This window comes from Accipiter gentilis, chromosome 22 (assembly GCF_929443795.1).
Source record: "Accipiter gentilis chromosome 22, bAccGen1.1, whole genome shotgun sequence".
NCBI classification, from domain to species: Eukaryota; Metazoa; Chordata; class Aves; order Accipitriformes; family Accipitridae; genus Astur; species Astur gentilis.
The window spans coordinates 19,463,537-19,480,178 of NC_064901.1; the positions used below are offsets into that span (position 1 = coordinate 19,463,537).

Sequence of the window (16,642 nt, forward strand, 5' to 3'; positions counted from 1 at the left end):
GTAGGTGGCACGGTCTAGATGGGGGACTAGGACTGGGTCACTGTAGGGTGGATCTAAGTATGGATTTTTCTCTATGTTTCAATGTTATCCAGTTTGGCCCCAGCCCAACCATAATCATTACTCTGAGCCCAAACCTGGTACCTCCATGTGTCTGGGATGGTTATTCTTTTTTAGAGGTGGCAAACTGACACATCATATGTGTTATCTATCTTTTGCAATAAATGCCAAGCTGTCGGAATGAAAATGTCACATAAATCATACATAAAGTATTTACATTAAAAAAGATCGACTCATCCGATTTTAAACAACCTTTCTGATGGTGCCATCATTTGCAGCAGGTTAGCCAGGTATTACCAATGTTTCTATTTCTGCAGTTGAAATAAATACAGCACATCAAAACGGAGTCATCAAACCAAAATAAAATGTATTTAACATGGTGCAACAGTCAATGCCATAAGAAATCACCATATAAGTATGCAGAGTTATATATAATCTACACATACTAATATGACCTTACAAATCTCATGTTACATGTAGATACACACAGAATGGACTTGGGAAGAAGCATTTGTTGCCAGCCCCTCTGGGGGCTCAGTTTCTTACCTATTTGCTGTAGGGTGTGACAACACTTTGTTTTTGAAAGTGATCGTATTGCGATGGCATTGCATTCTCCTGTGAGTCACGGTGGATAATAATCTCCACCATCCACGTGACAAAATGGTACGGAGCTTGCTCAGCATATGACCATCCCTTGCGTGACAGAGATTTGGCACGCGCGAGGTCCCTGGCGGGTCCTCAGTGTGACCATAAGCTTCTCGGGTCGGTCCCTGGCTCTCGGGGGGGGGGGGGTGTCTCCCTGGGCCAGGAGGGCAACCCATAGCCCAGAGTGCAGCGGTCTGCTCCGCCAGGACCAGACACCTTCTGGGTTTGGCATTGCTGGGACTAATTCTGGAAGGTGCTGCACCTGCTCTAGGTGAAGCCTTGCGGGAAGAACCTGGAGCCCCAGCAAGAGTGGCTGGTGGGGCTGGCTCCCAGTTGTGCTCCCTGCCCGGGGCTGGGGTGGCACCGCATCTCGCCTGGGAAGGTGGGAAGGCGGCAGCGGGCTACGGGCCAAAAGCCTTCCCCAGGGCACACGGAAAGCTGAAAGATAACGTAGAGCAGTCCTGCAACTACTCTAATATACGCTGTGAGTGGAAGAGCTTCCTAACAACTCCAGACTCTCGGTGGGAGAGTTCATACCATACGTGCCTTTCCCTCTCCAGCCCCTCTCCCCTTGTCCATCCTGTGCTGCTCTGCGCAAGTGGTAGGAATGAAACAACCACAGACCAGACTCACGATCCTAAAAATAGTGGCACTAACAGGGCACTGATCTACATTACTGCTCTCGATGATTGCTAACAGGGGTGGAGCTGGACAAGGTTAACTACAGCTGGAAACGCAGCAGTGTCTCTGCTGCAGACAAGGCAGGACAAGGTGAGCAAAGGGCTTTTCGCGTTACTGGTGTACGTTACTGCTCTGGAAGGAAAGTCCTCAGCACTTTTCAGGTGCATAGCCTGTGGTTGCGTCAGCAGTCAGTGACATTTGTGCCGTGAATACCTTATCTTTGCCCGATGGAAGGAGATTACACCCTGAAAGACATCCTCACCGGCAAAACCCCAGAAAAACTGGAAAGCAGAAGTGAGAAAACGGAGAAAAAAGGGAGATGAGGGTAAAGTGAGAAGAGGAGAACATGAAGAAAGGAGAGGATAAATGGCAGAAGAAGAGGAAAAAAGACTGGTGAAAATAAGATAAATTAAAAAAGCACCTCGTCTGGGGGTTTGCAGGAGGTGACTCGGCACCTGCAGATCTGAATTCTCCTTCTGACTTGACTCTGGCTGGCCGTGTGCCTTTCTCCTCGCTCTATCTGAGTTTCTTACCTTGCAGGGCATCCAAGAGGGCAAATACGCTGCAAAACACAGGCTTTATAAATCCTCCAGCAGCAACCGCGGTCAAATACTGTGACTGAAATGTAAAAAAAAGACTGAGGGTGGCATGGGAGGAGAGGCAGGCAACCAAGGAGCAGAGAAACTGTGAGGAGTGAAAGAGCGAAAGGAAGAGGAGAACAAAAGACTAGAGGGACCAGCCGAAGGAGGGGGAGAAGCTCTTGGAAATGAGGTTAGCAGTTGGTCAGAGCGACTACGTCCTCTCGCAGCGGCAGGGGGGAAGAGCTGAAGCTCGTCCTGCCGACCCACTGCGGAGACTGATGCTTGCAGGTTCCCCGCCGGCGGCACCTCTGCAAGCCCTGTCCCGGGGCAGAGGAGCCGAGAAACCACGGAGACCTGTCACAGAGAGGTTTCTAGACAGGAGGAGCGCCTGACGTAGAAATGCCGCCCGTCATGCCCCTCCGGCCTGTGCACAATCAGGACGGGGAAGAAGCGGGCGTCATGGTAGGTTGGGGGGTTTTCGTTGACAGCCAGCTGGCTGGAGTAGGAGCAGCACTGCTCGTCCTGGCAGCCCCGGTCCGCGATGCTGCTGCTGCGGCTCCTCCAGAGGCCTGTCCTGTGGGAGCCGTGGACGCGGCAGAGGGAGAAGCGGCTGGTGTTGAGGGAGAGGCGGGAGTTGCCGCTGCAGCTGTGGAAAGCGTGGCGTGAGAAGATGGAGGAGGTGCTGGAGGCACGGTTGCAGCGTTCGCAGCCGTGGGCCGTTTCGCCGTACCGGCACACCGCGTAGCTGTTGTAGGCTGGGGAGTTGGCCAGGTCCATGAGCATGGCCTCCGAGTAGCTAGGGATCAGCTGCCGGTTGGTGCAGATGTGCCACTCCAGCTCGGTGCTGTCCTGCGTGGTGTCTCGGGGCATGCGGTACCGGTACAGGGGCTCCTCGGCCGCGGTGGGCGCCGTGTACTCCAGGCCCAGCAGCTTCTCCACGTGGTAGTGGACATAAGCAGTCCGATACTCTATGAGTACCCTGAGCGGCCATGAGATCATCAGGATAGCTGCCACCCAGAAAGCATAGTGGGACACGTACCACGGGAGGTGATCTGGGTCCCCGTAAGCCATCATAAGCTCTTTAAAGTCCACGTTTTTGAGCTGCATGCCTTCCCTCACCTCCATGTAGTCATCCAGCCCCTCGATCTCCGTGAAGAAGTGAGCCCTCTGAGTCAGGTAAGAGTTCTCAGACTCGATGTTGGCAAAGCTGAAGCACTTGGTGAACCTCAGCTTGGTGGCTGTGTAGCTCTCTAGGCCCAGGAGCTCCTTGGAGATGTCCTTGTACCCACAGTGAGAGTAGTCAAACTCAGCTTCAGCCACGTGGGTGTTGACCCTCTCGTGGTAGACTTGCGTGGTGGTGTAGGCATCGCCATTGCGGTACCGGGTCACCTGCCGGGTTCGCCGCACAAAGTGGTAGCTGATGGCCTTCCACCAGATGCATGGCGTGGCTTGCTGCATGCGGTTGATGCATTCATAGACACTGTCCACGTCCGCCTTGTACTGCAGCTCTCTCTTGACGTGGCAGTGCCAGCACTCCACCAGGTACACCACATACAGCATAGAGAGGAAGGCCAGCGGGATATAGACGTACCCGTCCGAGCATGGGCTGTCGTGGTAGATCATGGACTTGCCCTTGAAGGAGCTATCGAAGCTGAGCTTGGTGACCCGGGCCAGCTGACACCAGGCCACCGCACCCAGGCAGCCGTACATGAGGATGGAGAGGAGGAGGCATTTCCAGTGGGACTCTCGGCACATGCAGGCGCTCAGGGACTGCTTCACGGGGCGTTGCTTCAATCACACCGCCGGGGAGGGGGAGAGAAAGACAAAGAGAGAGCGAGGAACCCGTCAGTCACGCCACTTTGCACAACGCACACAGTGACTGTTGCCTTCGAGACTGTGTCTGGCTTTGCTCTCAACTGCCCGAGGACTGGGACACTACCCTACTTAATAGAAATGTGAATATAAACAGAAACACCGTGCCAGGGACGGAGGTCTCTGGACAAAACTCCTTCCTTGCTTCCTCCTGGCTCTGGGGATGGAAGTTGTTCGCGCAGCAGTGACTCGCTGTGCCCGCACCCCAGTTGGACGGGCCCCTCCACAGGGGGCCAGATGGGTCCCCGTCTCCTTCTCCCCGCCTGGAGCCAGCATCCTCTATGCACCCCACCATCTTCCAAGGCCGAGAGGGCTTCGCAGCACGGGGGCTATGGACTCGCCCCTTTGCTTTGCGAGTGCCCAGCGCCTGGGTTCGCATACGGTGGTGCTGGGGAGGCTCGGGAGCAGCATCCATCGCAGGGCTGTGGCCCCACGGGTCGTGCCAGCACAGGGGGACCAGCGCTTCATGGAGCTGGAGCTGCTGCCTGACTCAGAGCTGACTCACACCCAACCCTGAAACCTACCAAATGATCGACACCGTTTTCCTTGGAGGTGAGCCATGGGGAAAATTACTAGATTCAAGCACATTTAGTTGAAAAAATTGTCAGGATTACAGCACAGTGCAGCATAGCTTCAGGCTGGTTAGAAGACTAGCTCTGACCTAAAATACCTGAAAGCTTAAGCGTTGGAGCTAAGGGTGTACGCGTGAACATTTAAATCGTAGCACATCCCTCTCTTTCAAGTCCCAGGAGTCGGGCTGGGAGTAGAGCCGGAGTTCGCACTCTCATATTCCCACTGCGTCCTCTGAGACGGCATGACTGCAAGTCCTTACCCCAGCCATGGTGCAGTGAATCAGCTGCATTGTCATTCTATGTTGGGCTATAATAAAAAATGCCAAATCGAGCCAAGCAGCTAGCGGAAACAGAGTTGTCTCCCTGCAAAGAGCAGCAGCAGCATGAGTTACATTACTGGCTGGCAGCCGCCCGTCTGTAGAAAGTGCGTGAAGCAAAACTCCCCACTGCCCTGGTAGGTAATGTGGAGGGCTGTCTGTGTCCCTTTTGTTACTGCCATCCTCTGCCTCCCCCCTAACTCTGAGGAAATGACAGTGAGAAAGCAGATACACACTGATATTCATGCATCATCATGCCCTCTGCCGAGCCTGATTTCATGCAAAAATAGAAGCAGGCTGTTACTCTTTCTCCCACGGGGCCACCTCTAATGCATCAAACTGCTCCGTAGATGCCAACAGATGCTAGGTTTGGGAAATGTCTTCTCTTTCTTTCTCCATGGATAAAGTTTAAAGTTTTCCCCTTAAGTATAGCTTATCTCAGACCCACAGCAGTCAGGATTCAGTAAGTAATCTTGAACCAGCAAGGAATTTAAGGAACAGCATCTTATGACTCAGGAAATAATAGCACGGTGCCACTAGAAAGAAGAGTTCACTGTCTTCTCAATGAGATGGAAGCATTGGCATCTAACCTTGTAGGGCTATAAAGTCAGATTTAATACTGCTTTTTTTTTTTTTTTCTGGGACAGAGAACCACTTCTAAGTAACTATAGACAGTTTTATGGCTTGCTGTGAGCACTGCCAAACTAGAGTTCATGGGGTTTGGTTTTGATTTTGTAGCTTCTAATCTGACACTCTGTAAGTGCAGAGTAACTTTATTGATTTTAGGGAGCTACACCAGTATTCATCTGCAGGGACTAAGGGCAGAATCTGGCCCCTGATTCTTCCTGCTCCATCCAGAAGGAATCTGTAAAAGAATTTCTATTCTTATCCCAAACCTTTTGTATGTGTGTATGTGTCAGAATAAAGAATTATTCTGGGCTGTATTCTCTTTACAGTGGCCAAAATGGGTTTAGAGAAGCTAAGTGGGTTATAAAGGACATGGTACAGAACTTTTCTGTAGGTAGGGCAGTGAAAAGACCTTAGTATGGTTAAGAATAAAGCTGTTTTCCATAGCCTTTTGCAGGAAACCTTGAGGAAAGCCACAAAGTGGCTTCAGGCAGTTCCAAATCAGCTGAAAAATAACTACGGGAGTTTTGGGAGTGGACCCCTGAGTCTATGTGCCGTCATAGAGAGTCTAATCTCTTGAAACTCTTGTCAAATACTGTCATGGTTTAAGCCCAGCCAGTAAAAAATCAAACAACCTGTAACAAATACCCATCACTCTGTCCCACTGTGGTTACTGCCCCAGTGTAGGCTTCTGCCCCAGCCGTACACTGGACCCTGGGTCGGCTCTCGTGACTCGTGGGAACTCCACTGGGAATCACTGTCTTCTATTCTTTGTCTCTTCTTGATACGGAACTAGAGTTTTAAACTGCTATAGTAATGCAAAAATATAGACTGAATTAAAGAATTGCAAACCTTTACCCTTTTTTCGCCCTGAAGGTTTTCTGAGGTGAAGAAAACTCTAAAAATGAACATCTCTCTACTCCAGTCACTGGGACTGTGCAAAAGAAAACAGCTGGGCAATATTCTAACGCAGGAATTGAAGTTCACACTCAGGTTTCCCCAGGTACTTCTAATGTAAAATTGCATATGGTTAATACTGTGAAGAATGCCAGTCGACCCAGCAAAAGATGCCTAGCAGTCAGTCTTAATATAAGGTGAGTGCTGAAGTACTCCATCCAGCTTCGGGAACCCCAATTTTTTCTATGACTTGTTCGAAGCGCTGTCAGCCTGGCCCTGGCTGGCTGGCCCTGGGCACAGCCATGTGAGAGGGCTGTCCCACATCAGTTAAGGCACTATTTGCCAAAGGCACTCCAATCCCCACCTTCCCTTTATCTCACTTCCCTTGACTGACAACTTCTCCACTCTCTGGAGCTCTGTGGTCCAACTTGCAACCCACAGGTTGGCTTCTGCCCAAGGGATGATTCAACCAGCCCTGCTGGTTAGGGCTATCAGCGGCCATATCGGAGCGGGCAAATGCCTCCTAATCCGCTTAGCTCCATGAAATGCCACCTCCCCTTTGCGGGAAGAGAAGGGTATGGTCTCACCAGTCCTGGAGCAGCACCGGGCTGGGCTGGCGGCAGCTCAGAGGCTTGCAGGTCCAAGATGACATTTCTGTATGCGTTCTCTGGAGACAATTCAAAACCAGTCTCCAACCCACTGCACTGAAAGGGCTGGATCAGCCTGAGGCAGGTTACCTCCATTATTCTCACTGCAGCCTGTAAAAAAGGCAGCTTCTCTCCTCCTTGCATTAGTGAAGACATGCAGCCATAGAGCCCACTGCCACGTCTCTGATTCACACACCTACCAGTCCAGTTCAGCAGGGCCTTCATGTTCAAAACCCTTTGGGAAAAACAAGATTCTTTTCTCCTGGCTCTTCTGACCCACTGTCTCATACCCTCCTTTGCTCCTAAGCAGATCCTGCTCTCTGCAGGTCCTCAGTTATAAAAGGATCTCTCTTCCAGGGTCTATCCCCACAGGTGTCCCTCCTATTTCAAGTTCTGAATACATTCATCTGGCCTGTATCCCCTTATTTCTCCTTCCCTTTGCTGAAACATTTATCTAACACAATTATACTATTAGAAACACTATTAGAGTGTTTGTAAGAAAGACACGAAATAGAACATAATTACAATAAAAGTATCAGACATTCAGAAATCTAATAAGGAAATATATCTTTCCATCTCTCTCTGCATAACAAATTCATTAATATGTTAAACCGGTGGCTCCCAGACTTTATTAATTAACATACCACCTTCTTGCAAGCATGATGTTTGTGGTACTATGTGGAATTTTCTCCTTTCCGTGCGTAGTGTTTCAGATCGAAACAGGGCAAGCTTGTATTTCTGGCTGAGTACAATAAATGCTTAAGGAAACTAATAATTTCCATTATAACTTGGGCCAGCCAGTGAACGGGAGTTGTGTCCTTTGAGGAATGCTGCGGGATCTGTGCTGTTTTGATGTGGAACAAAAGCATAACCCCTGGAAAATGTTAGTAGAGAAACATAATTGAAGAAAGCAAAGACAGAGAGCCTGAGAGAAAGCCAGACCCAAACAGAGACTGTCCCAGAATAGACAGAGACTCAGTCACCAGGCACTCTGCCTGCAAGTAGGACTCGCGGATTTGGGACTCTAACCCAATTCAAGAGAGGTGTCCTTCCTCTCCTGCTTGTTGGGGGCTTTGCTTTGGGCTTTGGTTCCAGCGCTGATCTGAGAAACCTCCTGACAGAAGATGAAATGAGACACAGGATGCCCAGAGTTGGGGATGTCCCATCACTGGAAGTGTTCAAGGTCAGGTTGGACAGGGCTTTGAGCAACCCAACCTAGAGCAAGATGTTCCTGTCCATGGCAGGGAGGTTGGACTAGCTGATCTTTGAAGGTCCCATCCAAACCAAGGAGTTCTGTGATTCTACAACCACTTCTGTGAAGAGGGATGGCTTTGCCAAATCAAATGTTTCACCCCAAAGGTCCCAACCAGCTCTGATGACAGTACAAATCGTGAAAATCTCCTGTTTTGGATGGAATGCTGTGAAGAAGCACAGCCAAGCTGTCAGTATTATTGTTTATGAATTTCAGGTTGTGTTAAAAACACATGCTGTAAATAATGCCTTGCTACGCCCTGGCATGCTGCTGAACAGCTTTCAGAGGCCTCCCTTCTCATTGCACCTGACTGGATCGGAAACTCCTGCTAACTCTTACCCAAACTATCCATAATCACAAGGCAAAATTAACTTTGCTCTTCCACACTTAAAAACAACAACAACAAAATATTTCCCAAATTCTTTAGTAGATCTCAGCACAAATGAGGAAAATGCCACAAGCGAGAGGTGGCACGTGTGGGGAGGGCTGCAGGCACCCACGCTGCGAACCTTGCGGAGAGGGACAAGGTTTGGGGACAGCCCTGCCCCAAGCTGTCCCTGGCCCCAAGGAGTTGGCCCCGCAGTGCTGCTCTGCATTTGCATTGGGGTTTTTTGGCCCATCATTTCCAGAAAGCTCAGGCGGGGCAAAGGATCTGTGTACCCCGCAAAATGAAGAGGCAGCTCCACATCCTCCCATGGTCTGTTTTCTGTCTGGTGGCGTGGAGCCTTCCGAGACACGAAATGATAGATGCTGTTTAATTTGTTGCCGCAGTTGCTGGAAAATAGTCTGGAAAGCCCTAACTGCTGACGGAGAACTGGAATTTCAGCTGACACCTGTAGCAGACAGGAGTTTCCAGGCTGGCAACATTTCGATTATTTCTCCTTCAAGAAAAGTTCTGTGCAAAACTTAGTTTGCAAGTGATAAAACATCCAGGCAGTGGCTGAAAGGGCAATTGCCTTCAAAGACACGCTCCGATGGCAGATGCCCAAGATCAAAAGCAGGTATGCAAGGACTGGCGTGGAGCCTCCCTCGCGCAGGCACACCCACCCAGCGCTCGTCCTGGCTCAACAGCAGCCAGGTCAGGTTCTGGCTGCAGCAACCGTAATTAAAATCATTAAAACGTGCTCTGTGTTCTAGCAGCGTGCAGACTTGGGCTGTTAATCTCACATAGTGTAAAGGGGCGGAGAGAGAGCGGAGGGCGAGTGCACAGCCTGGCACGTCCCCCGCTTAGCAGCTGGAGCCGAGCGTGCTCTGGTGGCAAGAGCACGGGGCTGGTGGCCAGGGTTTCGGCTCTCTGACCCGTCCCTCGACTCTTTGCAAGTGACCAGCATTAAGACACGGGCAGGTAAGTTGTAGCTGGTAGCCATCCTAAGTGAGCCTGCAAGCAACTGCATTGGGGGTGGTCAAGAATGTGAAAAAAATTACCTCCCTTCAGGCTCTGATTTCTCCTTAAAAGGCATATTTGAAAAGCGAGACTGATGCTAGAGAACCAGAACAACGTACTTCTGGGTGAGCAAATTGTGCTTGAGTCTCTAGGTCCTTTCCTCTTGACGGGTACATAAGAACTAAATGAATTTCCCAGGGCGCAGGTTGAAGTGGTCTGGGTGTCCCTGTTCTTCCAAGCGAGCCCCCCCGCCGTTAGCAGGAGGAGGAGGGGCCATGCTCAGAGAAGCCCAGACTGATTCCACCAGCCCAGGTTTTTGGGTGCCTAACCTGAAACTCTGGTGCCTCTATTTTATCAGTGACGGCTCGCTGCTTTTGCTGACCTGCCGATACAAGTATATCTGATAGCAGGACTCACCCACTAGCCACGTGGCCATTCCTTGGTGACGGCAGGGATCCTTATGATATAATAAACACCCACATGGTTCTTTAGCACTTACAGGTAGTCACAGAAATTTCTCCTATCAACTTTGCAAGGCTATTCTGGGTCAGGAAGGTTCAGCTTTTATTACAACCCAAACTACATTTACACCTTAAGACTGAGAGACACTATGCCTTCTCCCCATAGCTCCTATATCTCACAGGCAATGCAATTTCACTCTACGGTCCTATGTACGGCCCAGTAGCTAGTGTCTGGTAAAAGCTCATCTTCCATAAAGCCACTCTGCTTTAACTGATAGACTAAAAGAAATTAAGAACCTGCATCCCCTTTGTAATTTATTGTGGTGCTGAAATTTTACTGTCATTGTAATTTCATCTCACTTCACTGCCATTCATGACAGTGGGGATGCCCATTCTCTGGGTGATGAAAGACTCCTTTCATATGACTGCCTTCTCTCTCTGAAGATACTTCTCCGTTATGACACCTCTTAGCCTTCTTTTTGACAATTTAAATGGGTCAAGGTCTTGAAGTCCTTCGCTGCACTGCTCTAGCTCTTTTTGGTGCTTTGCTGTCTCTCCAGCACCTCCTTAAATGTGTACCCTGGAAGTGGATACAGGACTTTAGCACTTAATTTCACTGTCATCATACCAAAACACAAAATCACCTCCTGTTCCTACTCATTCCCCCTTTTTACTGTCTCCAGGAGTTGCATTAGTAGATTTTTGCCCAGCACCACCCCAGGAGTTCATGTTCAACCACTCACCCACTTTGCTCTCAGGTATTTTTTAAGTCACCGTTTCTGAGGACAGCTGAAGGCTTGACTGCACTCTCCACCCTGAAATGTGTAACTTCAGATTCGGCATTGGAATGAATAATGAAATTATCAAACGAAGCAGATCCCTCTGTAGGACTGTGCTCATCTCATCATTACAGGCCAGCCTGCTAATGTTTGTGCCAACTGTAAATGTTACCAGCAGTGATTTTATGCTTGATTCCAGTGGACAGTATCAAATCTGGTCATTATTCCTGCAGAACTCTGCCAATCTAATGGCTAAATACCCCATTAGCTTATACAAGACAACTTGTCTTCACAAAGCTAAGTGTCAGTCATAAAAACAAGGCTGTGGGCATTACGTGGACACTGAGGTGCTCCTCGCACTTCCAGTGCTCACTGCCAGGAGTAATCCCACATTGCAGCTCTACATACAATAATAAGAGAAACCCTCCCAAAGCTTCAGTGGAGCACATTATCACCTAACTTGCTGTTGCTGCACGCTCTTCATCAGCAGCTGTATTTTACTCCCAAAGTAGCTGTATGGCACTGTGGGCTTGAAGCATCTCTTCTTTTTCTAGCTGCCTCAGTACTGCTTATGGCATGCAAATGGTTACAGTGACAATGATAAACCTCTTGTTTTGTTCACTTCTGATTTTCACTGGCAAAATAAATTTGAACTGAAAGTTGCCAAACTGACCCCAATAGAGGGGGAGAAATAGCCTGTGAAGTCCAAAGGAAATGGACCAAACTATTTTGGAGTCACAGTCTTTAAAAACTTGATATTCAATTTTGCCTTATGCTTACTATTTCTCTGTAGCTCTCTATTGACAAAATGACTTTATCCTCTTCTGTCAGACTTCATGCTTCAGTCTCCTTGAAAACTCCAGCATGAGCTGTACAAGCAGAAAATATGCTGCCACAGCATGAATTTATTCTAATGTTTGTTTTGTGGACAGTTTGGGGCCCAAGTTTGACTGTCTGTGTCTGGTTCGCAGCCAGATATCTGGGTTCCCCAATTTCAAAAGCATTAAAATTCTCCTTCAGGGAAATCCAGCCAAAAGTGTTTCCTTTCGTTTTAAACCCCACGTGTACATGTGTTTGCCCTTGGTGGCTGACCGCAAGAGCTGCGATTTTGCTGAAGCGAAACGCTATCATGTCTAAAATGAAAGAATGAGAGAAAACAGAGGGTAGCGGAGACGCGGCTCGAATGGAAGTAGAGAAATGAGGGCGAAACATGGCGGGTGGGAAGAGGTGGAGGGGAGAAAAGGATTGCCTAGACATGCTCCGAATGCCAGTGCCACCGAGGCAGGGTAAGGACGCGGGCAGGCGAGGATGGAGACCAGCCAGCCTGGGCAGGGGCAGGAGGGGATCGGGCCCAGAGAAAAGATCCGGGTGAGGATCACTGGGGGAAGACCTGAACCTGGCGGCACCCAAGCATCGTAGGAGCCAGCAATCCTCCTGGCCCTTCTATGACTTGGAAAGCAGCTAGTCCTGAACGGCTGCTTTCTTGCCGCTGGGAACTTCTCCAAAAAACCAAATCCATGCCCCTATCTCCTCCCCACAGCCTGCGGGGGGTGGGATAAGGTTGTGCTAAATCGGGGCAGAGGCTCCCACGGAGGTGACAGTGTGCTGCAGGGCTGACGCTGCAGCTGTGTCTCAGTGACATGTGCGGCATCACAGCGTGCTCCTGCTCTCCGCCAAGACCTGGCTTCGGGGCTGCAGGGTGACTTTATAACTGTCTTTGACAACAAAATGACCCCACAGCTCAGGATTACTCATGTGAGCAAAGAGTCAATCTTATCTTTTTCTTTTTCCTCTTTTATTTAGCAAGAATAATCTTCCTGTCCATTGGGAAAAAAGAGTGGGGGAAACACTGACAGAGGACTGGAAGAAAAGAAATAGAAGTAGAGAAGAAAGAAGAAAAAACAGTAGATAAATTAATGCCAGCCATACTTGCATTTGCTTCTGCAGAGTTATGCTTGTGATGAATATATCCCAATGAGATACATGAAAGGGAAAGAATAATCAGTAACCACAAGTCACGCACTTTGGCAGGTGGTGACCTGCCTGGATGAAAGCAGATTTTTGTCTATAACTATGAGACACTCTTGGTCAAGACAGGGCAGGGGAAAATGTTCCACCTCCTGATGGACATGGCAGGACATAACACAGAGAAGACCACTGAGTTCTTGCTAGGCAAGCCCTAGGCTGTGCTGTTAACCATAACTGAGGTGAGCTCTGACACCAGGACCAACTTCTGGAGCTGAGAAAGGCTTCACCATTCGTGCAGTGGACAGGGATGATACAAAAAGAGCAAGGAGACCTCTAGCCCTGTCCCCAAGCAGCCACAACAGATGTTGGTGCAGATACCATCTTCCAGCTCCCGTGGTGATCCTGGTGAAAGACTGGCCCAAGAAGTCTGGGGTGGCCAGAGAGAAGACAACTGCAGGAGAAGAGTCAGAGTACAACCCCTTACTGCTTTCCAGGGCCAAATGAACTCCTAGGTCAGATACTCATTAGTACAGTGAGGAAGGAGCCTGCAGGGCTGTGCTAAACCAGATGTTGGTGTGTGATGGGTAGAAGTGCTCCTCCACCATGTGACCCAGTCTGGGTACCACGTGGGGCATCAGTAACAAGGCCTGGTGAGGGAAAAGAGAGATATTACAACAGTCATCTCATAAATCCCCTCCTGGGGAGTCTGAAACAAAATCCCTCCTGCCATCCATCTTGAACAGCAAGAAGCCCATTACCCCTAGCTCACGCTGAGCCAGTAGCAAGTGCTCTCAGCATGGCTGCCAGCACGGAGGGAAAGGGAAATATAAGGGATAGAAGGCAACAGAAAAAGCCATTTTGCATTAAAGAGAATTTCCCTTCAGTCCTAGAACATGTAGCACATTGGTTGCTGCATGTATGTTTTAGATGCACCATTTGCTCTTCTACCATGAACTCCTGAGAACGAAAACTTCCTGCAGGCAGGGGCCATGGCATCAATGCCCAGCAGAAATGATGTTACGTGGTTTAAAAAGAATAACCTGCATGCGCTCCACATGTTTGCATCATCGCTGACTCAGGCATTAGCTTCAGCAGTTGCCCTCCTGTGGTGAGCAGGGATCGCTTGGTTTCTCAATCCCTGCGGAGATTTAATCTCCTCCTTCCATCAACGGAGCTGTCAAGGGGAACGTCTCAGGGTGGGAAGGTGCACGAAATGGTAGCATTAAATCCTCTCCCCAGCAGAGTCTATCGAAGGACAAGACAAACCGTGAAAAGGCACAAATCTTGCTGATTCACCTGAATTTCAGATGCTAGGATGCCCCTGAAATACCATACGACGACAGCCTGTTATTTCACACCATTCACCTTCATGAATTTAAGCCACCACCTGAAGATGAGGAAAGTAGAGGTCAGGACAGAAGGAGTCTCCAGTCCTCTCAAACGTCAGATTCAGCAGTAGTTCTTGCAAGATACTTTTGAGTTCTTCAAGCAGAAATAAAGGAAATCCCAGAAAAGAAAGGCATTTGGGTCCCAGCCAATATATATGCCACACATCGCAGCAGGATGGGAAAGCCACTCACTAAAATACAAGGGTATGTATGCGAGTGGCATGAAGAATTTGGCCCTAGACACATCCACGGGTGATGCTCCCGCACACTGCTCCAAGGAAAGCCATGCAGTTACGTTTTCAGTGCCAAGGAATCTTAGCAATAAAGTGGTCACCATTTGCAAAATAGTAATCAGGGCTATTTTCGTGGCAGCTTCTTACAAGCTCACAAAAATGCTACACTAATTATACACTAAAATTATCCCTTTTCCCCCCAAAATGCTGGTGTTGGTGCCACTGCCTTTCGATTCGGCAGCAGCACAAAGAGCATATTCTGGGGGCAGAGGATTTTTCCCAGTAATGTCAATGCTGGGCATGAGTTCATCAGAAAGGAAAAGCTGGGATTAGAGCTGCCTCAGAGCAAGACAGTAGCTCCAAGAACAGTTCTTTTTTCTACGCTTTAAGCACCCATCATACTAAGCTCATATTACCCACTCCCCCGCCTTGAATATCAGAGGTTCCTAGTAGACACAGGGCAAATTTTACCGATGTAACAATGTGGCTTACCTCGACGCTTATCAGTCAACCAATACAAGCATCATATATCCTCAGGAATGCTCCTGGGATGCAGGTCCCAGCCACTGCCAGATTAGAGAGACCGAGTGATTGGCATAAGCCATAAGCCGTGCCGCTCAGTATTTTGCAGCTTGCCTCGTGCCTAGCCGGCCGCTTGCCCCCCACCGCAGCCAGTGGCCAGCCCCACTGCACAGAGGTTTCTGGGCAGGTGCCCTTGCCCCTGCTCCCACACCGCAGGGAGCTCCTGGAAGGGCTGACGGCAGCATCCATCCATCCATCCCTCCGTCCATCCCTCCATCCCGCTGCTGCAGAGCAGAGCGATCCTCACCTCGGGAGGAGCCCGCTCCGGTGTGTTCCAGCCTGTGAAAGCCAGACCCAGGTCCCTGCACCCTTGGGCAAGCCGCAGGTGACACAGATGTACCACAGCCCCAGCGGATCAGCAAGGTGCAACTTGCTGACGGCACCGGTGTTAGCGGCGGCTTCGCTGACACGGAGGGAAAACTGACACCAGCCAAGGGAAAAGAAGAGGGCTGGTGGGACCAGCTCCCATTGCTTCAGTCCAGGAGGGATGGGGACAGCGAGGAGGGGAGAACGGGACAGTAGCTACCTGCCGTCCTCTGTGTGTTTGTCCCAGCTGGGTTCAGCAGGAATCCTGTAACACCTGTTTTGCACCCACCTTTGCCTACAAGGTGCAGCTCTCCAGGGGTGGGAGAGGAGCGAGCAGCGAGAGGAGGCTGGCGGTGCTGGAGCAGGTGTGTTTTCTCCTGTGCTGTGCAGATGAGCAGCCTGCAGTGGTGGATGTTAGAGCCATAGTTCCGTGGTGTACTAAAGCTTGTCCCTTCCCACCCCCAGGTCCCTAGGGTTGCAGGTGCTCTCCCCATCCTTGAAGAGGGCATGTCCTGTGCCTTAGCATTCTCACCATTGCCACGGGTCCCGTGTATCCTGCCCGACCTTCCCTCAGTCTCAACGTGGGGAAGTGAGGGACTGTCCTGGAGCCAGGCTGGACAACAAGCCATGGACCAGTTTCCCTGGGGGGGAAAGTGGGGAGCTGGGAGGAGACAGCCTTGTGAGGAGGAAGCCCGAGGAGTATTAGTTCCTCACCAGCTATGTGCAGCCCAGTCATCAAATGCCTCTGTTTAGAGGCTTTGCAAATGAGAAAAATAGTTCATTATTATGAATACCATTTAATCTTTGCTTACTCTAAAGGAACACCCTGAGATTTAAATGGGGATAGAAACCTCACTCCAAGTTCTCAGCAGAAATATGATCCAGGACCAGTTCAAGCTCCAGTGAAGTCTGGGCAAGTCTTTCAAAGGGAACTGTGAATCAAGCTTTGTCCAGAACCATGAGGTTTTATTTTTATTCTCACTTATTTGCAAAGCCATCCTTTTACCCAGTAAAATCAGAACAACGTGGCTCTCTGATTTGACCTCTCAAACTCCATCCAGCCTTCCCATTTCCCACGTGTGACCTCCCAGTTGGAGCCTGCCGGCCACACTTCAGCAGATGACCTGCCAGCTCCACGGTGCAGCTCAGGCTGCAGCTGTGCCAGGTCCCTGGAGACGCTGAGCTGAGCATCCCTCGTAATAACACCCAGCCACTGCTCGGGCTTCGGCTGCTTTGTCAGATTTGGGGAGTGTGTTTCCCCATCTCTGCACCTTTCTGAACACAGCTGGGACCTCAGCGCTGTCAATTCTTTTTATAATGGTGCTCCTGTTAGGATGAGGTAGTATCCCAGCAGCTAATGCTTCCCTGTGAGAAACGAGGTTTCATCATAAAT

At 49.8% G+C, this 16,642-nt stretch overlaps 1 protein-coding gene across 1 annotated transcript; it reads right to left on the bottom strand.

Annotated features, from left to right (window-relative positions):
- Positions 1–442: 442 nt before the first annotated feature.
- Positions 443–15,234, bottom strand: LOC126049216 (transmembrane protein 151B-like). Its single transcript, XM_049825255.1, has 2 exons — positions 15,191–15,234; positions 443–3,752 (listed from the first exon to the last, which is right to left on the bottom strand). The coding sequence occupies exon 2, from the start codon at positions 3,717–3,719 to the stop codon at positions 2,322–2,324; it is 1,398 nt and encodes a 465-aa protein (XP_049681212.1). The 5' UTR covers positions 3,720–3,752; positions 15,191–15,234; the 3' UTR covers positions 443–2,321.
- Between the last annotated feature and the right edge of the window lie 1,408 nt (positions 15,235–16,642).

Coding starts and splice junctions, on each gene's coding strand:
- LOC126049216 (XM_049825255.1), bottom strand. CDS start 3,719: ATGTGCCGAGAGTCCCACTGGAAATGCCTCCTCCTCTCCATCCTCATG.